Source organism: Planococcus citri, chromosome 1 (genome assembly GCF_950023065.1).
Source record: "Planococcus citri chromosome 1, ihPlaCitr1.1, whole genome shotgun sequence".
NCBI classification, from domain to species: Eukaryota; Metazoa; Arthropoda; class Insecta; order Hemiptera; family Pseudococcidae; genus Planococcus; species Planococcus citri.
In genome coordinates, this window is record NC_088677.1 from 74,877,917 (window position 1) to 74,901,235 (window position 23,319).

Consider the following 23,319-nt stretch of genomic DNA (forward strand, 5'->3'; position numbering starts at 1 on the left):
AATTAATAATTATTAAATTATTCAGAATTGATCGTAAAATCGTGAATTTCAGTGAGAATATTCGAATAAAATATTGACCAAAATATGAAAATATAAAATTACCTACGATTAAAAAGTAAATTCTCCAACGCCTCTTGAATGAATTTCTCGAATTGGAAAGTGACCTAACAACAGAAACATATAAACATAAAAATATTCCTGTGTTAGCCAACATCGCGATTGATGTGAGTTTTTACTTTTTGGAATAAAATATCAAATTACAGGGTGGACAGAAATATCGGGTACCCCTAAAAAAGTTTTCTGCTAAATACTTCGGTTGGTCACAGTGAATGATAATAATGGTAGCACATGATTGGTTGTTAGACTGGAGAGATAACATTTCACCAATCATATGCATCTATTTCACGTTGCCAACCTATATTTTTAATGAAAAACTTTCTTAGGGGTACCCGATATTTCTGTCCACCCTGTATCATTGAGTATTTAAATACTAATTTAATTATATCGAGCTCGAAGGTAAGGGTCAAAAGAAGAGAAAACCACATATACGAAGAACGAATCATCGAATCGTCAGCATCGCTCTTATCAACTTTCGAATTGGAAGTTCCAGGTAGGACCACATTTTTTCGAATCTTGAAACAGGGCTGGTGAACAGAACGATAAACAATAAAACTTTCAAATTTTCTGAACGTTACCCAAACAGAACGATTCAATGGTCTCAACAAATGAACAAAACCAGAACAGAACAAATCGGAAAGAAATTACACTTGAACAAAACCAGAACAGAACAATATGATTTGATGTACCTACATTAACCTACATGAACAGAACAGAACAGAACAGAACATTACTGTGTTTTTCAAATTTCAACTAAGTACCTATACCTAAGTATGTTAATTTTTGATTGAATTCCATTTTCAATTTTTATTTAGGTAGGTACGTATTGTTTGTTAATTTTTCATTCACGCAATATTACTTATTATTGTTGTGTTTTTGTGACTTGGTCTGCCAATTTTTTAAATTTTTTTTTCGATTTTTGAATTCAATTTGCCTACCTTTGAATCATTTTGCATGCAATTTTATTGCTTCGTTTTTATAACTCTATCTTTTTGTTAAATTTTCATTTTTACCCACCTACCTATATTTTGATTGCTTCATTTGTTTTTCATTTTACTTGAATAAAGGGTTTTTGTGATTTGTGAAAGCAAAAAGAGAAATCAAAAATATTAAAAATTTATTCAAATATTTGTGATTATCTTTTCTGAAAATAAAGAACAAAATAGAACAACAAAATGGACGAGAAAAGTGAAAAACCCTAACTTGAACAGAACAGAACAGTACAGAAGAACAGAACAAAATGAACTCGAGGTACTTGAACAAAATAAACCTGAACAAAACCAGAACAGAACGAATTGGGACAAAAAGTACTTGAACAAAACCAGAACAGAACAATAAATGTCTCTTGACCATAAACAAAATACCAGAACGAATTATTCATTCTTGAAAAGTTAGCGTTCCTGAACAGAACAGAATGAAACGATAACGAAACAATCGTTATTTCGTTCATCAGCCCTGTCTTGAAATAGTTATTGATAGGTCAGCAGAAATCGCAGATTTTGCGTTTCAACATAGGACTTGCACAACATTTTTTGAACCGTACAAAGGTAGATCGAAAAATCGGGCAAAAATTTATCACCTGTCAAAATTTTAAGTGCTATACTGCATTTTTCGATTTTTGGTGAATTTTTAAAAATCAAATTCATGCCAAAAATGAGGAAAAAATCAAAATTTTACCAAATTGACCAAGAAAGCTGAAATTTGAGATATATGTACGCTATTTTGAACCTGCTAAATCGATTGGAAACTGTTACAACCAGTTATGAGCAGTTCTGGAGTCTACAGTAGATTTTTGAAACTTGAAATTTCATCAAATGAAGTTGGAAATCCGAAATTCACGCTGCACTCTATAATTCGATCATGTGTACAATTTTCTTTAAACACACCAAATGATGAAAAAGTTATTTACTTCATTTTCAGCGATTCTCAACGAAATTCAAGTGCATTTTCATATTTTAGCATATTTAACTTCATACAATATTTACAATAATGACGATATTTCGTCAACTATTTCCTTAGTTTTTCAATGTATTCATTTAGCTCTAAAAGTAATATTACAGTTATGTAAAAAGAGAAAATTGTAACAAAAAAATTAAATTAATGGTGTAAAAAATTCAAAAAAAATTATATCAGTGAAAAAAAAAAGTTGAGCCAACGTTACCAGGTTTTCCCAGGCGGTCACCCATCCAAGTACTAACCTGGCCCGATGCTGCTTAACTTCGGTGATCGGACGAGAACCGGTGTATTCAGCATGGTATGAACGTTGGCGATAGGTCACGTTATTTTTCGACGTTATAAGTTTACTTGACTGCACCAAATATGAGTACAACTAGATCAGTTTGAGTTTATGAAGACTGAGGGTGATGTTCATTGGATGTTCACATTGTGAACCGAAATTTCTCATTTAAACAAATTTTAAAAACTAAATCGAACGTGAAAAAACAGAAACAAAACATTCTCAGTACAAATTCAATCATGAACAAACTGAATCAGAAAACACGATAAGTAACCAAAAGTAAGGAATCAAAAACCAAAATCAAAAAACTCCAGAAATGTAATCGAAAACCCAAAGTGTGAAGTTTTGAAAACGGAAACCAAAAATGGTAAAAAAAAACAAACAAACAGCAAACACACTCACCTCAAAATGAAAAACCAAAAAATAACCTCGAAATAAAAATACAAAATTATGAAACCAAAATTGAAAATAAAAAAAAAAAACACGAAAATTTGGAAATTAGGTAAAATCATTTATGAAAAAACTCAGTAGAAAAAACGAAAAAAAAACATTAACAACGAATTGAAAACTAGAACCTAAAACCTTCAAAAATGAAATCGAAAACCAAAAATCAAAAAATCGAAAAAAACGAAAAAAATATAGTCTTGACGAAGAGTAAAATTGACTAAAAATCAGAACAAAAACGAAAAACAGAGACTGAAAAATGAAAATGAAAATCGAAAAAAACGAATAATGTAGTCTTGACAAAGAATAGTTGACTAAATGAAAATGAAAATGAGAATGAAAAATACCTCAAAAACGAAAACCAAAAATCATCCTCGAAATAAAAACAAAAAAATCATAAAACAAAAATAAAAATGAAAAAAAACTTAAATAAAAACACAAAAAATCGTAAACAATTTGAAAACCAAAAACAGAAATTTTTAAAAAATTAAAATCGAAAACCAAAAACGAAAACAGATGAATTTCGCTTTCTAAAATATTACTCGCGCAAAATTTTTTTTGAACTGGAGAAAGCTAGATCGAAAAAACATTCAAAAATTCATCACCAGCCAAAATTTCCAGTACTAAAGTAGATTTTTCAACTTTATTGTATTTTTGAAAATAGCCAAACATGAAAAAAAGAAAAAAAATCAAAATTTTACCAAATTCACTTAGAACGCTGAGATTTGATACATGCGCTGTTTTGAACCTGTCAAATCAATCGGGAACAGTTTCAACCCGTTATTGAGCAGTTCTGGAGTCTACAGCAGATTTTTGAAACTTAAAATTTCATCAAATTAAGTTGGAAATCCGAAATTCACGCTGCACTTTATAATTCGGTCATGTGTACCATTTTCTTTGAACACACTATGAAGTCGACTGCTGGCGAGTATAAGTTATTTCCTGAGAGTTAATTCAGCTCGGAATGATATGCACCGGTGAAAAGGGTGCCAAGATTTATATCCAGTATCCACCCGTTTTACATTTTTCCCTTCGTAAAATGAACAAGATTTTGATTCGATGATCTAATCATTTTATTGCTTTAATAAAGCTACTAACAACTACACATACAGATAACAGAGCGAGAAATGGTTTTAAAAAAATCTGATTGTGAATTAAAGCGTAACACAATGAATGGGTGATTGTAAAAAGGCCTCATTCCACTAAAATGGATTTCGAGATAATAAAAAAAATAAAAACTGTCTCATTGTTATGCTCCTCAAAATTTGAAGTACCTATATTAATTAAGCATGCACATGGAATGAGTGTCTTTTTGGCTCAGATAATGAGTGTACCACTAAGGAATACGATCCCATATGTAACTTATACATCTCAAAAAAGTAGAAAGAGCACCTTTTTACAATCACCTATTCATAGTCGTATTCGACGATTACATTTTTTGTCAATACAAAATAAACGTAAATTCGATAGAAAAAAGAAATCACTTAGGCTATTTGGTAAAACAAATTTCTTAAATTTAATAATTATTACACTATAAAAAAAAACACACACACATAAAAACAAGAGCACAAAAAAATTAAAATAGGTAGGTACTAATGAGAAACATTTTTTTAAAATGGCAAGAAATTGGAAATATGAACGGAATGTTTAGACATTTCAAGGGAGATACTCCACCAGCTCAAAGAATAAAAAATTATCCAACAAATCTGATTTAAAAAAAAATAATTGATAACAAATCTTTAATTGAAAATCTATAAAAATAATTCGCTATTAAATTGTTATTAAAAAAATCACAATTTTCTGTTCTGAGGTTAGGTAGTAATTGAGTGTACTTTAAATTCGAGTATTATAATCGACAGCTCGAACACACGAGATTACTATAAAAAGAAATAAAACAAGGGGAAATGAAAATCGAAATAAAATGAGAAAAAAACTTAACGTATAATACTGGAATAATCGACTTGCGGACGTATAGTCGAAACCACTTACACTACAATGTTAGTAAAAAAAAATTCAAACCCCAAGCAATTACGAATAAACATTTAAAAACATCAATCAAAAACATAAAAGCCAAAACCGAGAAAAATGAATAAATCAAAAGGAATGTATCTACGAAGTAAAAAAAAAAATTGCACCAATATAAGTTTTGCATTTAAAATCATGATTAAAAATAACACTAATAAATTAAAATAAAGAAAAAAGGTTCTTATCACTAATTAAGCGTATAAGTACGGTCCACTTTATGTAATAAACTACCGTCGCTTAGTATTAAAAAAAGAAAAAAAATATCAAAATTATTCAAATCACAGGGCAGTAGTTTCTATAGGTGCAGAGCATCTACGATCGTTGACGGACGTGGTAGATGAATTCAACGTCGAGTTATTCGATTCGCATATTGGTTTCAGCGAAGGAAGCGACGTCATCGAACAAATGTCTGGAGTAGATGGTTCCGAGTTTGAATCGACTCGTCCTGCAAGTAATTAACAGAAAAATATGTATCAACAAAAATGCCAAATTTTAGGGTGTTTTTGAAGAATTATGTGTAAGAGCAAAACCCTGGTCTTAATATGGGTCTTTATGTGCTGATTGTCAAGTTCCCTCGTCAGGAAGTTCCAGTTTCATTCAATTTTTAAAAATATTTTTCATAGGTACATAACAATTGACTACAACATTTTAAAAATTCCAATTTTTAGCAGGAAAAAACGATTTAATTGTTTGAAACTTGAAACGTGATATGAATTTTCTGAAACCGGTTCATTATTTTACAAATACTTATCAAAAAATACCCAAAAATTGAAGATGAAAAAAAAAGCTTGAAACAATAGTTGTGGGGCGTGAAAAATAACACAATTCTGTCCAATCACATTTTGAAACCGGTTCATTGGTGCGAATTTACACAGCAACCAGTTGTTGACAACCACTTGTAAATTTGAGATAGAGAAAAAAGCTTGAAACAAAAGCTGTAGAGCGTGAAAAATAGAGCTATTTTTGCTGATTGGATTTTAAAACCGGTTCAGTAATTTACAACCAGTTATCAAAAATTACCTAGAAATTGGAGATTGAGAGATAAGTTTGAAACAAAAGTTGTAGGGCGTGAAAATTTACACAATTCTGTCTAATCACAGTTTGAAACTGGTTCACAGGTTCGCATTTAGCAACTAGTTTTTGACAATTGCCTATAAATTGAGGATAAAGAAAAAAAGCTTGAAACTAAAGTTGTAGGGTGTGAAAAATTACACAATTCTGTCCTATCACATTTTGAAACCGGTTCATTGGTTCGCATTCAGCAACCTTGAAACCGGTTCATCAATTTGCAAGTTGCAACCAGTTATCAAAAAATACCAAAAGCTTGACATAAAAGTTGAAGAGCGTGAAAAATAACACAATTCTGTCCTATCACATTTTGAAACCGGTTCATTGGTTCGCATTCAGCAACCTTGAAACCGGTTCATCAATTTGCAAGTTGCAACCAGTTATCAAAAAATACCAAAAGCTTGAAATAAAAGTTGAAGAGCGTGAAAAATAACAGAATTCTGTCCTATCACATTTTGAAACCGGTTCATTGGTTCGCATTCAGCAACCTTGAAACCGGTTCATCAATTTGCAAGTTGCAACCAGTTATCAAAAAATACCAAAAGCTTGAAATAAAAGTTGAAGAGCGTGAAAAATAACAGAATTCTGTCCTATCACATTTTGAAACCAGTTCATTGGTTCGCATTTACATGGCAACCAGTTTTTGACAATCACCTAAAAAATTGAAGATAGAGAAAAAGCTTGAAACAAAAGTTGTAGAGGATGAAAAATTGACCTATTTTGAATTTTTGACTAATCGAATTTTGAAACCGGTTCATTAATAATTTGCAACCAGTTATCAAAAATTGTCTGAAAATAGTTGATAGAGGAAAAAGCTTACAGGAAAAGTTGTAGAGCGTGGAAAATTACAAAATTCTGTCTCATCACATTTTGAAACCAGTTTATTAATTTGAAACCAGTTTATTAATTTGTAACCAGTTATCAAAAATTACCTAAAAATAGCAAATAGAGAAAAACGCTTACAACAAAAGTTGTAGAACGTGAGAAATTACACAATTCTGTCCAATCACATTTTGAAGCCAGTTCATTGGTTCGCATTTATCAACCTGTTTTTTGTCAATCACCTAAAAATTGAAGATAATTTGATAGAGAAAAAAAGCTTGAAACAAAAGTTATAGAGCATGAAAAAATTGAACTATTTTCGCTAATCGGAACTTTCAATAACTGGCTGGGAATTAATGAACCGGTTTCAGAATCTGATTAGTCAAAAATTCATAATAGGTCAAGTTTTTATCCTCTACAACTTTTGTTTCAAGCTTGTTTCTCTATCTTCAATTTTCAGGTGATTGTCAAAAACCAGTTGTTAAATGTGAGCCAATGAACCGGTTTCAAGATGTGACTAGACAGAATTGGGTAATTCTTCACGCCCTACAACTTTTGTTTCAAGCTTTTTTCTCTACTAACAATTTTTGGATAATTTTTGATAACTGGTTGCAAATTAATGAACCGGTTTCAAAATCTGATCAGGGAAAATGGTTCAATTTTTCACGCTTTACAACTTTTGTTTCGAGCTTTTTTCTCTATCTACAATCTTTGGATAATTTTTGATAACTGGTTGCAAATTAATGAACCGGTTTCAAAATGCAATCAGCGAAAATAGTTCTATTTTTCACGCTCTACAACTTTTGTTCCGAGTTTTTCTCTCTATCTGCAATTTTTAGGCGATTGTCAAAAACTGGTTGCTAAATGCGAACCAACGAACCGGTTTCAAAATGTGATTAGATAGAATTGTGTGATTTTTCACGCTCTACAATTTTTGGGTATTTTTTGATATCTGGTTGCAAATTAATGAACCAGTTTCAAAAAATTCATATTACGTTTTTGTCGCCTTATGAAGTAGAATTGTGCTAATAAAAACTAGTTTCAATTTTTTGACCAAACTGGTTTTTTTGATTTGTGGACACCCTGTGCATGGGCATGAAATTTTCAAGGTCGCTTTTGAAAGCCCTTATTTTTCTCTACTCAACGCCGCTTCATTCATCTTGCTAGCTCTTTCCACTTGGATATTAAAACCACCGAGCACTACTTTTGAGTCATACTGTATGTACCAAGTATAATGTATAAATTACCAGAGTAATGTAGAATATCGTATTCTAAATCCTGAGGAGGTGAAGCACCAACTGATAAATGCATGGCTAAGCCTTCAAGCCAAACTTCCATGATTTCAAATGGAGGCCTGTAATCAAGAAAAATGATTGGATCACTTCAAATACCTTATCTCTAAATTTCTATTTGTGATTTACAAATCAGGTCACCTTTTATCAGGATTCAAATCGCAGCACAAAAAAGCAATCTGACAAAACGCTTCTGGACAATTCGTGCAAAACTTCTCCCTGAAGACAGCCTGATTTAAACCAAAATCCGAAGACCTCGGTAAATAATCCGGATCCGCTTGTACACGCCCAATGATCTGTATCGAGATGAGAAAATCACAAAAAATCGTTAAAAATTCTCACAAACTGATAGGTTTGTCGGATTGGCAACTAAATTATTTCATTACCTCGCACAAGACAATGCCGAATGAGAAAATATCGACTTTTTCGTCGTATTTGTTTCCTTTCATCATTTCCGGCGCCATCCAGTACGGATTTCCTACAACGGTGTAACGCTTTTTACGTTCGTGTCTTCGCGAACTCGTTCCATTACGAGGTATGGTTTTCGAACAGTATTTATTATTTGGTATGTTTTTTACACAATGTAATCCGGACACGCGTGAACTCGTCTGTCCTCCGGCACCTTGAGATATAATACGAGACAATCCGAAATCAGCTACTACTACAGTTTTATCCTGTAAAAATACCAAATGATAATAAAATTAAAATACGTTTGCAAATTCGTATACTTTTTGTTAGAGAGTAAGAAGAAAGGGAATGAGATTCCCAAACAAGTAAGTAAGTAAGCGAAAAAACAAAACAGCAACAAGAGGTTATAATGCCGAAACGTTTAAAAATAAATTTAATCTACCCCATTCTGTAATGGAAATTTCGCATAAACTAATTATCGCTGAAACGATACAAAACAATATTACTAATCGATAATTCAGACCGTATTGAATGAGCTCGATGACGACATCTTACCTCTCTGACTAGACAATTATGAGAATTAAGATCTCGATGAATGATGTTCATGGAATGTAAATACGTCATCCCGGAGGCAATATCTTTGGCGAAATTTACTCTTTGGTGCCATGGTAATGGTTCGTTTAAATCGTGTATCAGCTCTTTTAGCGTACCACTGGATATGAATTCGGTAACCAAATGCAATTTTTTCTCTTTATAAAGTACTCCGATAAATTTCAACACGTTCGGATGATGCAAGCTACGTAACACAGCAACCTGTTCGAAAAATGCGAGCGAATATTAACGTTGGAAAAAAACGTATTTTTTGAAACGGTTTTTAAACATTTGTAAATTTGTGTATTGTATTCTTACTTCTTTCAGAAAATTTTTCTGCGCTTCTTCGTCCACCCTGTATAATTCCTTCAATACCATGACTTCGGCAGTCTCTCGATGCGTTACTTTATAGACACGTCCGAAAAAGCCTTGGCCGAGGAGTTCGCCTTTAACCAAATCGGAAGCTCGAAATATCCTCTGACTCTTACTTTGTTCAACTCGGAATGACTTCGTTCTCGACAAATCACAATTATTCGCCGTATTCACCGGGGATCTGTAATAAAAACAAGATCCAAATTTATTTCACCAATTTGTGAAAACATGAAAAATATTTTCAACCGTTATGATTATGAAATCTCAGCCGGATGTTTTCCAACTTATTTCGGTGAAAATTCAACCATCGATATTATTGTTTTATCAACATTACTCATTGATTTTAGAGAATGATAATTCGTTGCTAAGCAAAGGTTACTGTTATACGAATCTTAGCTGATATAATAGAATTTAAAAAATCTAAAATCCAAATAACATTTCATTAATCAACCAAAATTTGAACAAAGAAATTCAACTCTAAATTCCTTTCCCTGAGAGATCATAAAAACATAAGAACATTCGCGATTTTAAATTAATCCTCAGTAATGAATTTATTTGTCATAAATCAACTATCGATTACAAAACTAAAGACCTTGATCTAGACCACCAGACTCCTGTAATACGTATTTTATTTTCTAAACCACGCTGCGCGAGGGATTAAATGAAACATTCATACTGACTTGTTAAGCCTCGGTAAAATTTTCCCAATGAAGGCAAAAAAGCTGAAAATTTTACAAGACATAAAGGTAACTATAATTTTAAACTAGAAACACGCTAATTCGAAACCATTTACCGGGAACTAACTGATGCAAAAAAAAAAAAAATCTCGAATGAAATAAATAACCTATCAACCTTCATGGATTAAGTGTGACTAACATTTTAGCACACGAATGAGCAGAAAAGGAAGGGTTCATACGTGAATTATTTTTCGAGAGATAATTCATCGTGATTTAATTGCTCCTCCGAAGTAAAGATCCGGCCAACGAATGGCGCACAGCACAGTGAATTTCGTATCAACGTACGTAAACAAAGCCATACGTTGGACTTGTTAGACATAGTACACGAATAAGAATTTGAAATATGTTAGACGGGGAATGCAATTGTAGCGAAATGATAATTTTTACTGATAGTCTTCGGTGCAAGACCCATTTGACACGTACACTTTATCAATATTCGTTCTGCAGTATTACTATTAGAGACAGCGAATGAGACAGGAATTGGTCTCTGGTCATTATACCGTTATAATTTTAAATACTTTGTTGAGAAATCTAAATCCATAACCAGAGATGGAGATTCGATCAAAAAAATGAATCACTCGCGATTCCTGATTCAGTGTTGCTATTTCTGATCTACCTACTTATTGCTGACCGAACATGAAAATTTCATGAATAAAATCATAAAATATTTCGGACAAATTTTTTGGCATTTTTTGAAAAACACAAGTTTCTAAACAGCAAAATTTGACAAATAAAATCATAAAATTTTTCATACAGATTTTGAGACATTTTTTGAAAAACAGAAGTAGTTTCTAAACAACCTCTTGAGGTTCCAAATAAAAGGGATTGAAACTGCCTGCCTTCATTTCATCTCGGAATTAATGTCAATAATTGTGTGCAAACTGAATTTCATCTTTTTACTTAAACTGGCCTGGCGGAAGGGTAATTTTTCAAATTTTCAAAGAAGTATGAAATCGATAGCAAAAAAATATGTTTCAGACTGGAATCACCGATTTTTAAAAAAAATATAGGTTACCTTATCAACTACGATGGCTCAAAAAGTAGGAGCTGGAAGCTTCAAAACAACTTGAAACCACCTGCAGTCGACTTCAAAGCGTATTGAAATTGGTTTGCAGAGTAAATTTCGACTTTCTAATTCCATTTTATGAAATGCGGAAATTTCAAGTTTTTAAAATCTATTGGAAAGCTCTAGGAATTTTCAAAAAGTCGCTGCAGGCTCCAAAATGACTCGAATCTGTAATTTGTTGCTTATTTTCAAATTCCCAAAAAGTCCTGCTCTTGCTAAAATTGTCAAATTCTTGCTTTTTGCCAAAAATTGTAAAAAATCCTCATTTTTTCACAGATTACAAAATCTTTTGCTTTTTAGCAACACATGCTAAAAATTGGTTTTTTGTTTTTTTTTTTTGAAAAAAAGAAATCCAAAAAATTCAATTTTCCCAAAAATTAATCAAGTCTGATCTTTTTACGAAATTGCGAAAAAGCCTTTTCTTTTTCTAAAATTGTCAATGTATCTCTTTATGCCGTAGTAAACTGTTTTTTTCTTGTTGCCAGAAATCGAAAAATTCTTGCTTAGTTGCCAAAAATTGCAATGAAGTCTCACTTTTTTTTTTTTTTTTTTTACCGAAATTGCCAAAAAGCCTTTCCTATTGCTAAAATTTTCAAAGTGCTAACGAGTTTTTCTAAAAATTGATTTTTTTGTCAGAAATTGAAAAATTCTCGCTGTTTTGAAATAGCTAGAAATTGTCATTTTTTTTCAAACAAAAAATTCCAAAATCTCACTTTATTCAAAAAATTGACTAAAAATCACTTTTTTTTTTTTTTTTTAGCAAAAATTACAAAAAAGTAAATCTTTTGTTAATTGCTTAAAAAAATCAACATGCTCTTTGCAAAAAAAAAAATTCAAAAATTTTAAATTTTTTACAAAGGAGGAGTTGCGAAAGTTGTGAAAAAAAAAGAATTTCACTCATCCTACCAAATTTTTAGCTTAATAAAATTTGTCGTTGGTGATCAAAAAAATCTAATTTTCCAATTTTTTGTAATTTCGATATTTTGGGAACCTCTGGAAATCTAGAACCAGCGATTTGCGCCAAACGTAAAGTTTATGCGAGGAATTGGAGGGGGGTTATTTTTGGAAAATTTTGGAACCACCATTTTGAACCTACCTCATTAAACCCTGCTAAAAAGCTTTTTACAGTTCATTAGTATCTGAAAGACCTCCATTCTACCAAATTTTTAGCTCAATAAAATAAAAATCCAATTTTCCAATTTTTTGTAATTTCGATATTTTGGGAACCCCTGGAAATCTAGAAACCTGCGATTTGCGCAAAACGTAATGTTTTGAGATACATATTCAATTATTTGGTTGAAAAAGTTTAATCAAGTTCCCTGTATATTCGTAATTTTGAACCCCTTTTTTTAGACCCCTCACTTTAGGCACCCTCTAAAAAAGGCGTTTATGCATATTTTTTGAAATAAGTTAAAGGATTTGCATTTGAAACACATTAGAAAGTGCTCGATAATTTTACATTTGATTTTTCCTGTAACATTCATAATTGAGCTTTTTTGGGTCAAATTCTAAGATTTTACCCCGAGAAAAAACGTTAAAATAATGTTTTCACGATTTCAACAAAGTAAAATCTCACAATTCGGCAAAGTTTTCGCTTTTTTGACAAACGTAAAAAATCTCACTTTTTCATGATGAAAAAAGAATTGGAAAAATTGCTGAATTGTAAAAAATTGAATCGCGATCGGATTCAATTTTCACGATTTACTCTTATTCTGAATCCGATTCAGAATTGATCCGCGATTCATTTCTATGATTCGAATCACCTCATTTCTGTTTTAAATACTTCGTTGAGAAATCTAAATCCACAAAACTAACCCTTCTGAAATCCGCGACATCGAAGAAGATCTCTTCTGAGCACAAGCTGAACCTTTGTTACGTCTCAACTGCCTAGAATTTCGGCCCGGTGAACCACTAATGTATCCTTCGTCTTTACGTTTATACAGACGTTCTTTATCTTTGATACCGCCAACCTGAGTTTGTGATAAAAGAACTGCCGGAACGGCTAACAAATCTAGAGGATTTCTGCTCGCTGAATCTGGATCATGTTCTATCGTCAGCTGAAATGAATAAATTAACGTAGAATAATTATCTTAAAAATAAGTAACTGATACCTCTACGATAAATTTTATAATTCAGATCGATAAATTACGTACCTGTAAAACGTTGGTAGAATTGCGCATCAAATTCTCGATATTTTCGATGGGTTGATCTTTAACCGGAGTACCATTAACTTCCAAGATTTTGTCTCCGATATGCAATGACATAATATCATTGCTCAAGTCTAACCTGTAACCGAATTTCGTGTTAGAAATGCGTTCATATTTGATATACGAATACTGATATATTAAATTCGTTTTATCGATATAATTTTCTACAGGAAAAATTCTCAGATAAGCGTGCAAGAAAGTAATATGTACATAGCTACACACATACGTATCATTTTTAACAACGAGCAACTTACAGATGTATGTACAAAATCATGATATGAAGTTTTTTTCACACAATCATATTCAATTAGCATGCATGGAACATTAATTCGCCTCACGCTATTTCTCTTATGAGATAACTATGCAACAGGTGATTAGAATTGAAAATTTAGCCAAAAATACCATTGGCTAGGGGGGGAAATGAATAAGAATGAAACAAAACAAGTTTGAGTGACCTAACTATGAAAGATCATGTTTTAAGAATGCATCTGGACGTCCCTGTCAAGGGAAAACAAATAAATAAATTGGACTAAAAAGAAGTACCTACTCGTACTATTTGGTATAAAAATTCATCTCTGTGGCATTCGATCATTTCATGGATGTTTGAAAACCAAAATGAACAATAATATTGCAGTTAATACATAAAATAGTGCGAAACTAAGAAAACATAATATTGTTGAAAGTTACAATATCTAGCGACAAAAACAGCAACAATTACATATATCGAAATTTACCATATTGTTATTAGTTTACAGTGTGAACCATTGTTAGAAGAAAATGCTCATATTTACGATGCGTAATAATAAATAACGTGCCTCGAGTGGAACAAAAACGCGGTAATTTCTAATTTCTCTTTAAAAAAATTACACATAGTCGCCTGCACTAGCATAAATCATAATATGATTCATTCGAAAAAAGCGAAACACAGAAACAGGAAGGAGTAAACAGATAAGTAAATACATAAATAAAACCATCTCTGAAATCAACGTTTCAAAACAATATTTCGGTTACGTGAACATGCAATTTTCAAAGATTTCCAAAAAAAAAAAACACTATGCATGCAAGCCGATTGATCTTTGTACAAAAGCAACACATAGCAAGCTACTTGAAATGATTTTTTTTTCGTCAAATTCGTACCTATATCGAGAAATAATGCAACACATTTTAAAAACTGCTTTAATGAACGACGCTGCGAACTGCATCACCTTATCCACTAAATTGCGAAATAATCTGAAAGATCGAGTCGATTAAAATATTAACCCCTTCAATTCGTTCAGTACCACGACGAATGTAAAAGAAAATATCACACTACAGAAGTAGTACACCTTTCAAACAGGAATCAATACACATGGAAAATGTATTTAGTAAATAGGAAGAAAGACCTTGATCGGATTATTTTTTAAAACCATAATATGTATTAGGTTAACAGACTTACTCAGGAAACCCAGATGTAGCGTAATAAATTGACGGTTGACGTGAATTTTCTATGCTTAATTTAACTCCACGAGTTACTTCGGTTGTCGAAGGAATTTCTACCAAACGAATCGAATGAGGTTTTCTTATGAATGGATGATCGACGAAACTTCTACTCAACGGCTGCATCTGACGTTTGTAGCATAAACCGCTGTAAAAATATCAAACCAACTTGAGTCGTTGAGCATAGAACATTAAATATTAAAGAAAATCAAAAACGGAATGTTTCGAGAAAAAAAATCTTGCCGAGTTTGTATTTCGTAGAAATTATTCGTATGTTTATTTTTTAGTCATGAATTCGTTCGATTTTACGCCTTTTTCGCGAGTAAATACTCGAATATATAATAATAGTAAATGGTGTTATTACCAATATAATTTGGATCTTTCGATTAACGCGTAAGAATCGCCATCGCCTATAAATGCGTAACATGACGAACAACGAAAACATTCTGGATGAAATTTATGTTCGCCAGCTACCATAACAGGACCAGTAATGACCTGAAATTGAAATAAATATGAAAATACGAATGGTACGTTGATTGAATTTACGCTGTTTTCGGTGTTTTACCTGCGCACAGTCTTGACAACACTCGCCATACTTCGACCAGTAGTCATTTTTGCAGAATAATAAACCATCTTTTTCGAAATACCAGTTCGACAGCGAGATGTCACAAGCGGAACATCTACAGAAACGAAATAATGCATCAGATTTCGTTGACAAATTACATATAGCGATCGTTATTCAGTTTACCTAAAACAATCGGTGTGCCAATATTGATCTAAAGCGTGAATATAATCGTCCTCGGTGATAATATTGAGACAACTGGCGCAAACTGGTAAACTGTCATCTTCATTATCGGATTCGTTACAATCTGAAAATTAAACCAGAGGTAAACATATTGAGATGAGTGCGGAACAAAATAAGTAATCGTGATATTTTCTCTAGAAAGTACCTTTCATTTCATTGGAATAAATAGAATAAATAATCACGATCAAGACTATAGCTGAAAGTGTTTGGTTTTGAATGCTGGTTATTTATATTTACAACAACATTCGATAGAAGCGAATTTCGAGACGAATGTATTTTACAAATCGTTGAACATACTGACTAGTTAGAAAAGTTACATGGGACTCACACCAGCTTTTTAGTAATCTCTACGAAGTTAACATTTGAACATATTTTTATACCTAGGTAGGACTTACCATGATCAGAGAAATTCATCTTCGTAGCTGAATGACTTTAGCTTTAGCCCATAACTACAATGACGCAGATAGAAATATTCAAAACGGATATTCGATGACAACAAATTTGAAAAATACAACACAATTAGGTTGACATTTTTCCAATTTTCGAAATTGAATGAATGAAACACAAGAAAAGAATGCTGCGACGAGTGTTTACAAATTTTACAATACAAACCAGTTCACGGTGAAATATTCGGTTGTACGATTGGTATTTTTTTCTGTGGTGCCATCTTTGTGGCGATTTTTTTTTATTTAACGCAGATACGTACAGATCACAATCTGAAATAGCCTATGTGATTCTTTTTTCTGGTGTATCGGTTCACTCGTTCACTGCTCAATTTTTCAAATTGATAAAAACATTTTTGACTTATTTTTGAGCCCAAAAAACGATGTTTCTGAGAGAATGGTGTGCTCTGGCGAAAATCTGACGTCGGAAATGAATTCGCCGTCCCAAAAATCCTCCATAGGTAGCCCAATTTTTCAGTTTGATTTACGACAAAAAGTTTTTCTTTTTCTTTTTGCCCAACTAACCTAACCTAACCTAACCTAACCCCTTTGAATTTTTTGGATTTTTTTGATATCCAAAAAAAATCGATTAAAATGTCGTTATTGTCGTTTTTCGACTAATTCGAGGTCGCCGAATCCGAATCTGGCATCCATTTGTGTCGCGAGACGCCACTTCAGTGAGAAATTGAGATTATTTCGCTGAATACGAGTCCAATCGCACAACGAATGTCATTTTCGGATTCAGTCAGAAAATGTTATTGAAAATGCAAAATTCGATGGTTTTATTTTCTCTACTTTATTCTTGAACTCAAAAAAGTGCAATTTTTGAATGGAAGAAAGCTTCATCGTCAGCATAATTGGACACCGGGAATGAATTCCCCATCCCAAAAAAATCCCCTGGCCGCGGCGTAATTTCGATGAGTCATTTTTTGAGTAAAAAAGCTGCATTTTGGGCCAAAAAATGAAATGACCCATCAAAATTACGGCGTAATTGTAATCGAGCTGAATTTTTGGCCGGGGGGGGGGGTGTTGGGACGGGAAATTCATTTCCGGTGTCCAATTGCCCCGACAAAGCTTCCTTCTCAAAAATTTCACTTCTTTGAGTTCAAGAATAAAGTAGAAAAATTTTTAAAATCATTAAATTCTGTACTTATTAAATTCTGTACTTTTAATGACGTTTTCTGACATGTACGGTTTTGGATTGCAAAATGAACGTTCTACTTGGCAGAGATGGAAAGCTAGCTAAAAACTAAAAGCTGAGGAAGTTTGAGATTTTTGAAAGCTAAAAACTGTATCCACAAAACTAAGCTTTATTTATTCAGCTTTCTTTCAGCGTTTTTACAAATTCAATTGGTTCAGTTTCTGTTTGAGTTCTTTTTTGATTTTCACATTTTACTTTTCTCAAGTTTCAGTTCCTCGTGTTTTTTATTTTTTTCGTTGTGGTTGTGAGTTTCCATTTTCTTTACTATTCACTTCATTAAAAAAAATTTTGAAAAGCTGAAAGCTAGACGCTGAAAGCTGAGGAAGTTTGGGATTTTTGAAAGCTAAAAGTTTAAGCTAAAAGTTTCATCTTTCAGCTTTCTATCCCTGTTACTTGGTCAGTAAACGTGATTAAAAATGCAAAATTTGAGAACTTCTTATGTATCAATAGGTACTCGTAGTTCATTTTGAGTCCATAAAAGGTCAAATTTGTCAGTAGAAGGAAGCGTCGTCGGGACAATCTGACACCGGAAATAAGTTCATCGTCCCAAAAAACCCCCATAGACCAATTTTCAATTCGATTCGCGACGAAATTTTATTTGCCCAAAAAAATACATAAACCAACCGGACCAACCCCTTTGCGCATTTTTTTGGATTTTATTTTTTTGATTTCCAAAAAAATCGAGTAAAGGGTCGTTTTCGACTAATTCAAGGTCGCCAAGTACGAATCTGATGTCCACTTGTGTCGTGGAACCCCGCTTCAGTGAGAAATTGAGACTATTTTTCTGAATACGAGGTATTCAGCGAACTTTAATTAGTCAGAAAAGGTCATTGCAAAAATGCAAAGTTTGATAACTTTTTGTTTTTATAAAATCAAAATGAGAATGAGTGAATTTACATAAAATTTTATAAGGAACAAACTTGAAGGTGATAAAATTTTCTATTGAAGTAATCAGCTGTTTTTTCATTTTTGAAATACCAATACCATTAAGTATGAAATTTGTATGTGTCAATTAAATTTATGAAAATTTTCACTTTTCAGTGAGTCTGAGTCTGATGTACCTAGTGACGTACATGAGTGTTTGAAAAAAAAAATCATTAGGAATTCTATTTTATTTTTCCTTTGAAATTATGAGTTTTTCATTTTGGTAGAACCACCGAACGGATTTTGATGAAATTTGGTATGACAGTTTGAAATGTGAAACGTGATAGATAAGAATGCATATTATTTGTTGAATTCTGAATTTGCAGAAAAAAAAATGTTTAGCCCCTTTTTTCAGATTCAGTGATTAAGAAATTGCTTTCCTTCCGCATGGCATGCATAATTCCCCTTTAAAGTTGCCGAATTTGAAGTAAATTGGTCCGACAGAAGATGAAGCTGTAGCCCTGACAAAGGATATCGCATTGCTCATTTTACTAGAATTTTGGCCTAGCATTCAGGACTCCATGCGATTAAAACGAGAAACCAATGGAAACAATACGTAGAGAAGAAAAGTTGTCTAGGCAAAGGCAAAGCTCAGTACCTAGGGCAGTTTGGGGAAACTTGCTCTCTTCCAGAAAAAGAAAAACAATAAATTTTAGTTTCTGTTTTTTTTTTTTTTTTTTTAAGTAGGGAATATTCCCTTAAAAAATTCTTTATTAATCAAAAAACCGTCAAGTTGAAAAAAAAGGGTAAATCAATTAGGTAACAATTATCAATTATCATCATTTCCATCAACTATGCACGCATGGTACTTAGTAGGTAAGTAACTAGTAACTACAAAATACATCACTGGATAAGTTCACAGTTCTGAAATTTCAAATTGGTTTCAAAAAAATACATGATATATAAATTATAATGACTGAGATTGTCTAACTTCAACTTGTTCTTGTCACTTTTATCGAGTTCGAGTAGGTCCCTAGTAAAATATTTGAAAATCAGTGTGAAATTAATAGGTAGCATTTTATTAATCAAGATTTACAAATTCGAAAATCTATGCGAAACACTGAGCTCGGTTTGGAAAATAATTTTCGAATTTGTAAATTGTAAATCTTGATTGTATTACCCTAATATTGATTAATTAAGTTTTTCTATTAATTTCACACTGGTTTTCAAAAATTTTCCTAGGTACCTACCTACTAACGTACTCGATAGAAGTGACAAGAACAAGAACAAGTTGAAGCTTTTCAATCTCATCAGTCATCATTGTGATTTTTACTGAGGGTTACTACAGTTTTTATCGTTCAAAAGTTATTCAAGCTCAAAATTGTAGAATTAATTAGTACTGCAGAGTAAAAATCAAACTTTGAATTTTAAAATCACCAAAAATTTCCAAAGTAAAAAAGTCGAGTAGAATGCAGATTATTTCAATGTTTTATTACATTATTACATACTCTTATACTCCTTGGCCTTGCTTGCACCCTCATTACTGTTTTAGTTTTTTTTTCACAACTTTGAGTCTTTGATCTTTGAACCTGAACTGAATAACTTTCCAAAATTCCAACAATCAAAGCTACAGTTCTCACTTTCTCAGTAAAAAAAACCAAATTGATCAAATTAATGAGAATAAAAATTTAAAATTCTGATTAGACTGATTCCAATCAGTTTGATTTTTTGAAACACCACGTGTACCTACTCACTGAAAATTTTGAGCAATCTTCATTGTCATTATTGTCATTCAAACTTCCCATAAAAAAATCCATAAACGAAAATTTTGCGTTGAAAAAAAAAATCAAAAATGAAAGTCGTAACTAGTCGTAACTCGTAAGTGAACGGCATGAACGAAATGAACGACTGTTCCGCATCCCGCATTCAAAAAGAAAATCGCAGCTTTGCAGGCAGGGACGATCGTAAAAAATTTGTTATGAAATTTTCTCTTTACAAGTTACAATGGAAATTGAGATTGTCTTTTTTTGTGGAGTTGTAGACTAAACTTGTAATCGTAATCAATGTAATATAAAAAATAAATATAAATAAACTTGTATATTTCAAGAAGTAAACAGTGTAATTAAAATTCAAAATTGGTGAATACGATTACATTTTCTATGATTAAGAGATATTGAACCAGCGACAATGTAAATGTCTTCTCGTAAGTGAAACAATTTTTTACACGTATTGTTTTTTAATCACGGATAACAATCATTTTACAGCCGTCGGATTATTCGCACAATTTGCTATGTTTCCTTACGGGAATAAAATCCATGTACTTTTACCTACCTATTAGAAATTTTCAACTCGACAGAAAATATTTACCCTTATGAGCGAAGTCCTTCATTCTATGATTTAAAAACGTATGACATTTCAGCTGTAGAATCGATTCTATTGGTTTATTTATAATTACTGCCAATCACAACCTATACTCTAAACCGAAGCACTACTTAGCTGTATTGAAATTAAATTTTGTCTTGATTTTTTTTTTACAGGTGAATCATCTCCCTTACTCTATCTGTGATAAAAATGAAGAAATGGCACAAACTTTGGATGGTGATGTGCCGATTGAATGTTGTGAAAGTATAGCCGAAGTAAGCGATTCGAAAATAAAATCAGAAGTGATCGATCACAGTTATGATGAATTTTCTAGTCAACCCGACGTCGCTGTTCATGTCGAAAATGAATGTAACATCGCGAATTTCGTCGAAGTGGAAAACATCAAGTCCGAGTATTCGGATGATTTCGATATCCAAGAAGTAGAAATTATCGCCGAAGATGTCGACAATTCTGGTTTGTTTTACGCGTATCAGGAGGACATCGAAACTACGAGTAACGAAGACGTTAATATCCCAGTGCACGCCATCAAACAAGAAGAATACAACCACAAATCTTCACCCGAACCAAACACCTGCAACAGACTTGATAATTTTAGTTTAAGTTCCGACCATTCGTACACTTGCCATAAATTCGATATACCCGTCGGTAATGCGAGTAAAAATAAAACCAAAGACAGCGCCGTTCACTTCTACGAGAAATTTTGCGGCGATGCGGAAATTTCGGACGTAAATTCGGCCGATTTCAGCTACGGCGACAATATAAAAGAGAATAACTTGGAGGTTTCCGAAATAGTGTACGTCAAGGCGGAAAATGGAGTCGATAATATTCAAGAAATAACGTTGTTAGTCAAACCTGAAAATGACGACAAATTATTAGATTTTCAAAATACCTATAAAGTGATTGCAAATGGTGATAATCAAGTAATCGAATCTTCGTTCAAAGATATAGGTATTCAAAAAATTGCATCGGGTAATGCTGAACAGACCACCGTCTTTCCTTTAAATTATAAAATGTTCAGTAATATCGAAATCGTATCTGACAACGATAAAACCGCTAATTGTGGTTCGACTCACGAAAGTGAATTTGTCGATTGTGATGTTTCAACTAGTAGATACGTGTCATTGAACACCGGCGATTTATCAGATAGCAGACCTCCGTATTCTTACAGCCAACTGATTGTACAAGCCATAGGGTCTTCAAAGGAGAAACAGCTCACCTTAAATGGAATTTATTCCTATATTACCGATAATTATAAGTTCTACAGGTAATGATTTATTTTAAAACGTTGATTCATTTTTTGAATTCCATTTTTTAACGCATTTCTTATTCGTGATTGCAGAGAAACCGACGAAAAAGGATGGAAAAACAGTATCCGACACAACTTATCGTTAAACCCACATTTTTACCACGTTCCACGTTTACCACTTCCTAATGAATTATCTCGTAAAGGCGGATATTGGCGGATTGACCCTCTCTACGAGAATAGATTGGTTCGAGAAGCGTTCTCAAAAAAGAAGAAAGGTTACGAGAGTAAAAAAGTAGTTAAATACATCGGTGTTAACAAACGGAAAACACTCAAGTTGCCGTCATAGTCTTAGTGTAAATATTTAATTCATTTATTAAGTTCCCAATTGTTGCGATTATGAATAATTCGTTACCACGATCGAGCGATGTAAAAATAAGTCTTGAAGATGTACAATTTCGCTAATTATTTCGTCGAGTCCTACGTTTGAGACTTGAATCCTATTATTTTTTTTCACCTACACCTTAGACATTGTTTCTTACATTGCACAACTTGCATATTGAATTTCAATAATGTAAGTGATGATCTCAGTTTCATAAATCGTTGATCTTGTAAATTTTCTTCTTTTTTTTCGAATTACCTATATATTATTCATGTTGATATGAGAATTCACACATAAGTATTGTGTTTACTTTAATATATATGTTTAAATTGATCTATAACTCATCATTTAAATTTGTTGTTCGATGAAAACACAAATTTTAAACATCTTCTCTTTTGATGATTTAGAAACGAGCTCGTTGAGTTACCTCATTCTATTTTTCTAACGACTAACAATTTTTTTGGTACCTATTAAACACAACTTCTGAAAATTTTACATGATTTTTAAAATTCATTGGAAGTATTTTATGGTGATATTTTTTTTCTATCTTATGAAAAGAATTACGTTAAGTTTTATGCTATTAGACTCGATTATAAATACCTATGTATTATCTTTCTGTTTTTTCCTCTTGAATTACACCTTGTAAATAATATTATATGATGTAAAGAAACGTTACGATTTTTTTTTAAAGTTCTAGAATTTATTTTTTACTGCCTCACGTTAAATCTTACAATTTATTATTTAAAATTTGTCTATTACCTACCAATTGTATATTTTTTTTATGTTTAGTTGGTTTTTGAATAATTATTTATCAAAATATAATTTTATGTTTGTGTCAGCTATCTGAATTTGTTCGATATCAAATATGAAAATTGTACAACGAATTTCCAAGTTATGATGGCTTGATAAATTTAAATTCACTTTGGTTGGTATGATTATGATACGGCATTGGTTTTCGCTACTTAGATATTCGTACTAATGAGCAAAACTAAAAAGTAAAAATTTAAAACTAAACTGAAACTAGAACCTTGAAACTTGAAAGTAAAAACTGAAATGAATTTTGATTTTTTTAAAAATCGAAGACTGTAGTGGTGAATGAACCTATATCCGATGCACCAGAAAAAGAATCATACAGCCC

The 23,319-nt window shown here is 32.2% G+C and overlaps 2 protein-coding genes and 1 non-coding gene across 4 annotated transcripts; 1 reads left to right on the plus strand and 2 right to left on the minus strand.

Moving 5' to 3' along the window:
* Window positions 1–2,266: 2,266 nt before the first annotated feature.
* On the minus strand, window positions 2,267–2,385 carry LOC135833506 (5S ribosomal RNA). Its single transcript, XR_010556475.1, has one exon. It is a non-coding gene; the product is annotated as a 5S ribosomal RNA (ribosomal RNA).
* Window positions 2,386–3,861: 1,476 nt separating this feature from the next.
* On the minus strand, window positions 3,862–16,261 carry LIMK1 (LIM domain kinase 1). Of its 2 annotated transcripts, XM_065345993.1 has the most exons (14): window positions 16,062–16,261; window positions 15,610–15,730; window positions 15,427–15,541; window positions 15,226–15,356; window positions 14,821–15,009; window positions 14,523–14,615; window positions 13,332–13,464; window positions 12,994–13,235; window positions 9,322–9,556; window positions 8,968–9,225; window positions 8,391–8,678; window positions 8,146–8,300; window positions 7,960–8,066; window positions 3,862–5,267 (listed from the first exon to the last, which is right to left on the minus strand). In XM_065345993.1, exons 1-14 carry the CDS (start codon window positions 16,078–16,080, stop codon window positions 5,101–5,103), a joined length of 2,253 nt encoding a protein of 750 aa, XP_065202065.1. In that variant the 5' UTR covers window positions 16,081–16,261; the 3' UTR covers window positions 3,862–5,100. The 2 variants fall into 2 exon arrangements, with proteins under 2 accessions (XP_065202065.1, XP_065202071.1); XM_065345999.1 differs by lacking the exon at window positions 14,523–14,615.
* A 3,898-nt stretch (window positions 16,262–20,159) lies between these two features.
* LOC135832685 (uncharacterized) lies at window positions 20,160–22,514 on the plus strand. The gene is made up of 3 exons (XM_065346090.1): window positions 20,160–20,377; window positions 20,712–21,820; window positions 21,896–22,514. The coding sequence occupies exons 2-3, from the start codon at window positions 20,754–20,756 to the stop codon at window positions 22,146–22,148; spliced, it is 1,320 nt and encodes a 439-aa protein (XP_065202162.1). The 5' UTR covers window positions 20,160–20,377; window positions 20,712–20,753; the 3' UTR covers window positions 22,149–22,514.
* The last annotated feature ends 805 nt before the right edge of the window (window positions 22,515–23,319 follow it).

Bases quoted from the DNA above. Each gene is read 5' to 3' on its own strand.
- LIMK1 (XM_065345993.1), bottom strand. The intron at 8,679-8,967 runs GTAAGATGTCGT...GTATTTTTACAG, and splicing joins ATAATTGTCTAGTCAGAGAG to GATAAAACTGTAGTAGTAGC. The intron at 5,268-7,959 runs GTAATTTATACA...AATTACTTGCAG, and splicing joins CGATATTCTACATTACTCTG to GACGAGTCGATTCAAACTCG.
- LOC135832685 (XM_065346090.1), top strand. From the start codon at position 20,754: ATGGCACAAACTTTGGATGGTGATGTGCCGATTGAATGTTGTGAAAGT. The intron at 21,821-21,895 runs GTAATGATTTAT...TCGTGATTGCAG, and splicing joins GATAATTATAAGTTCTACAG to AGAAACCGACGAAAAAGGAT.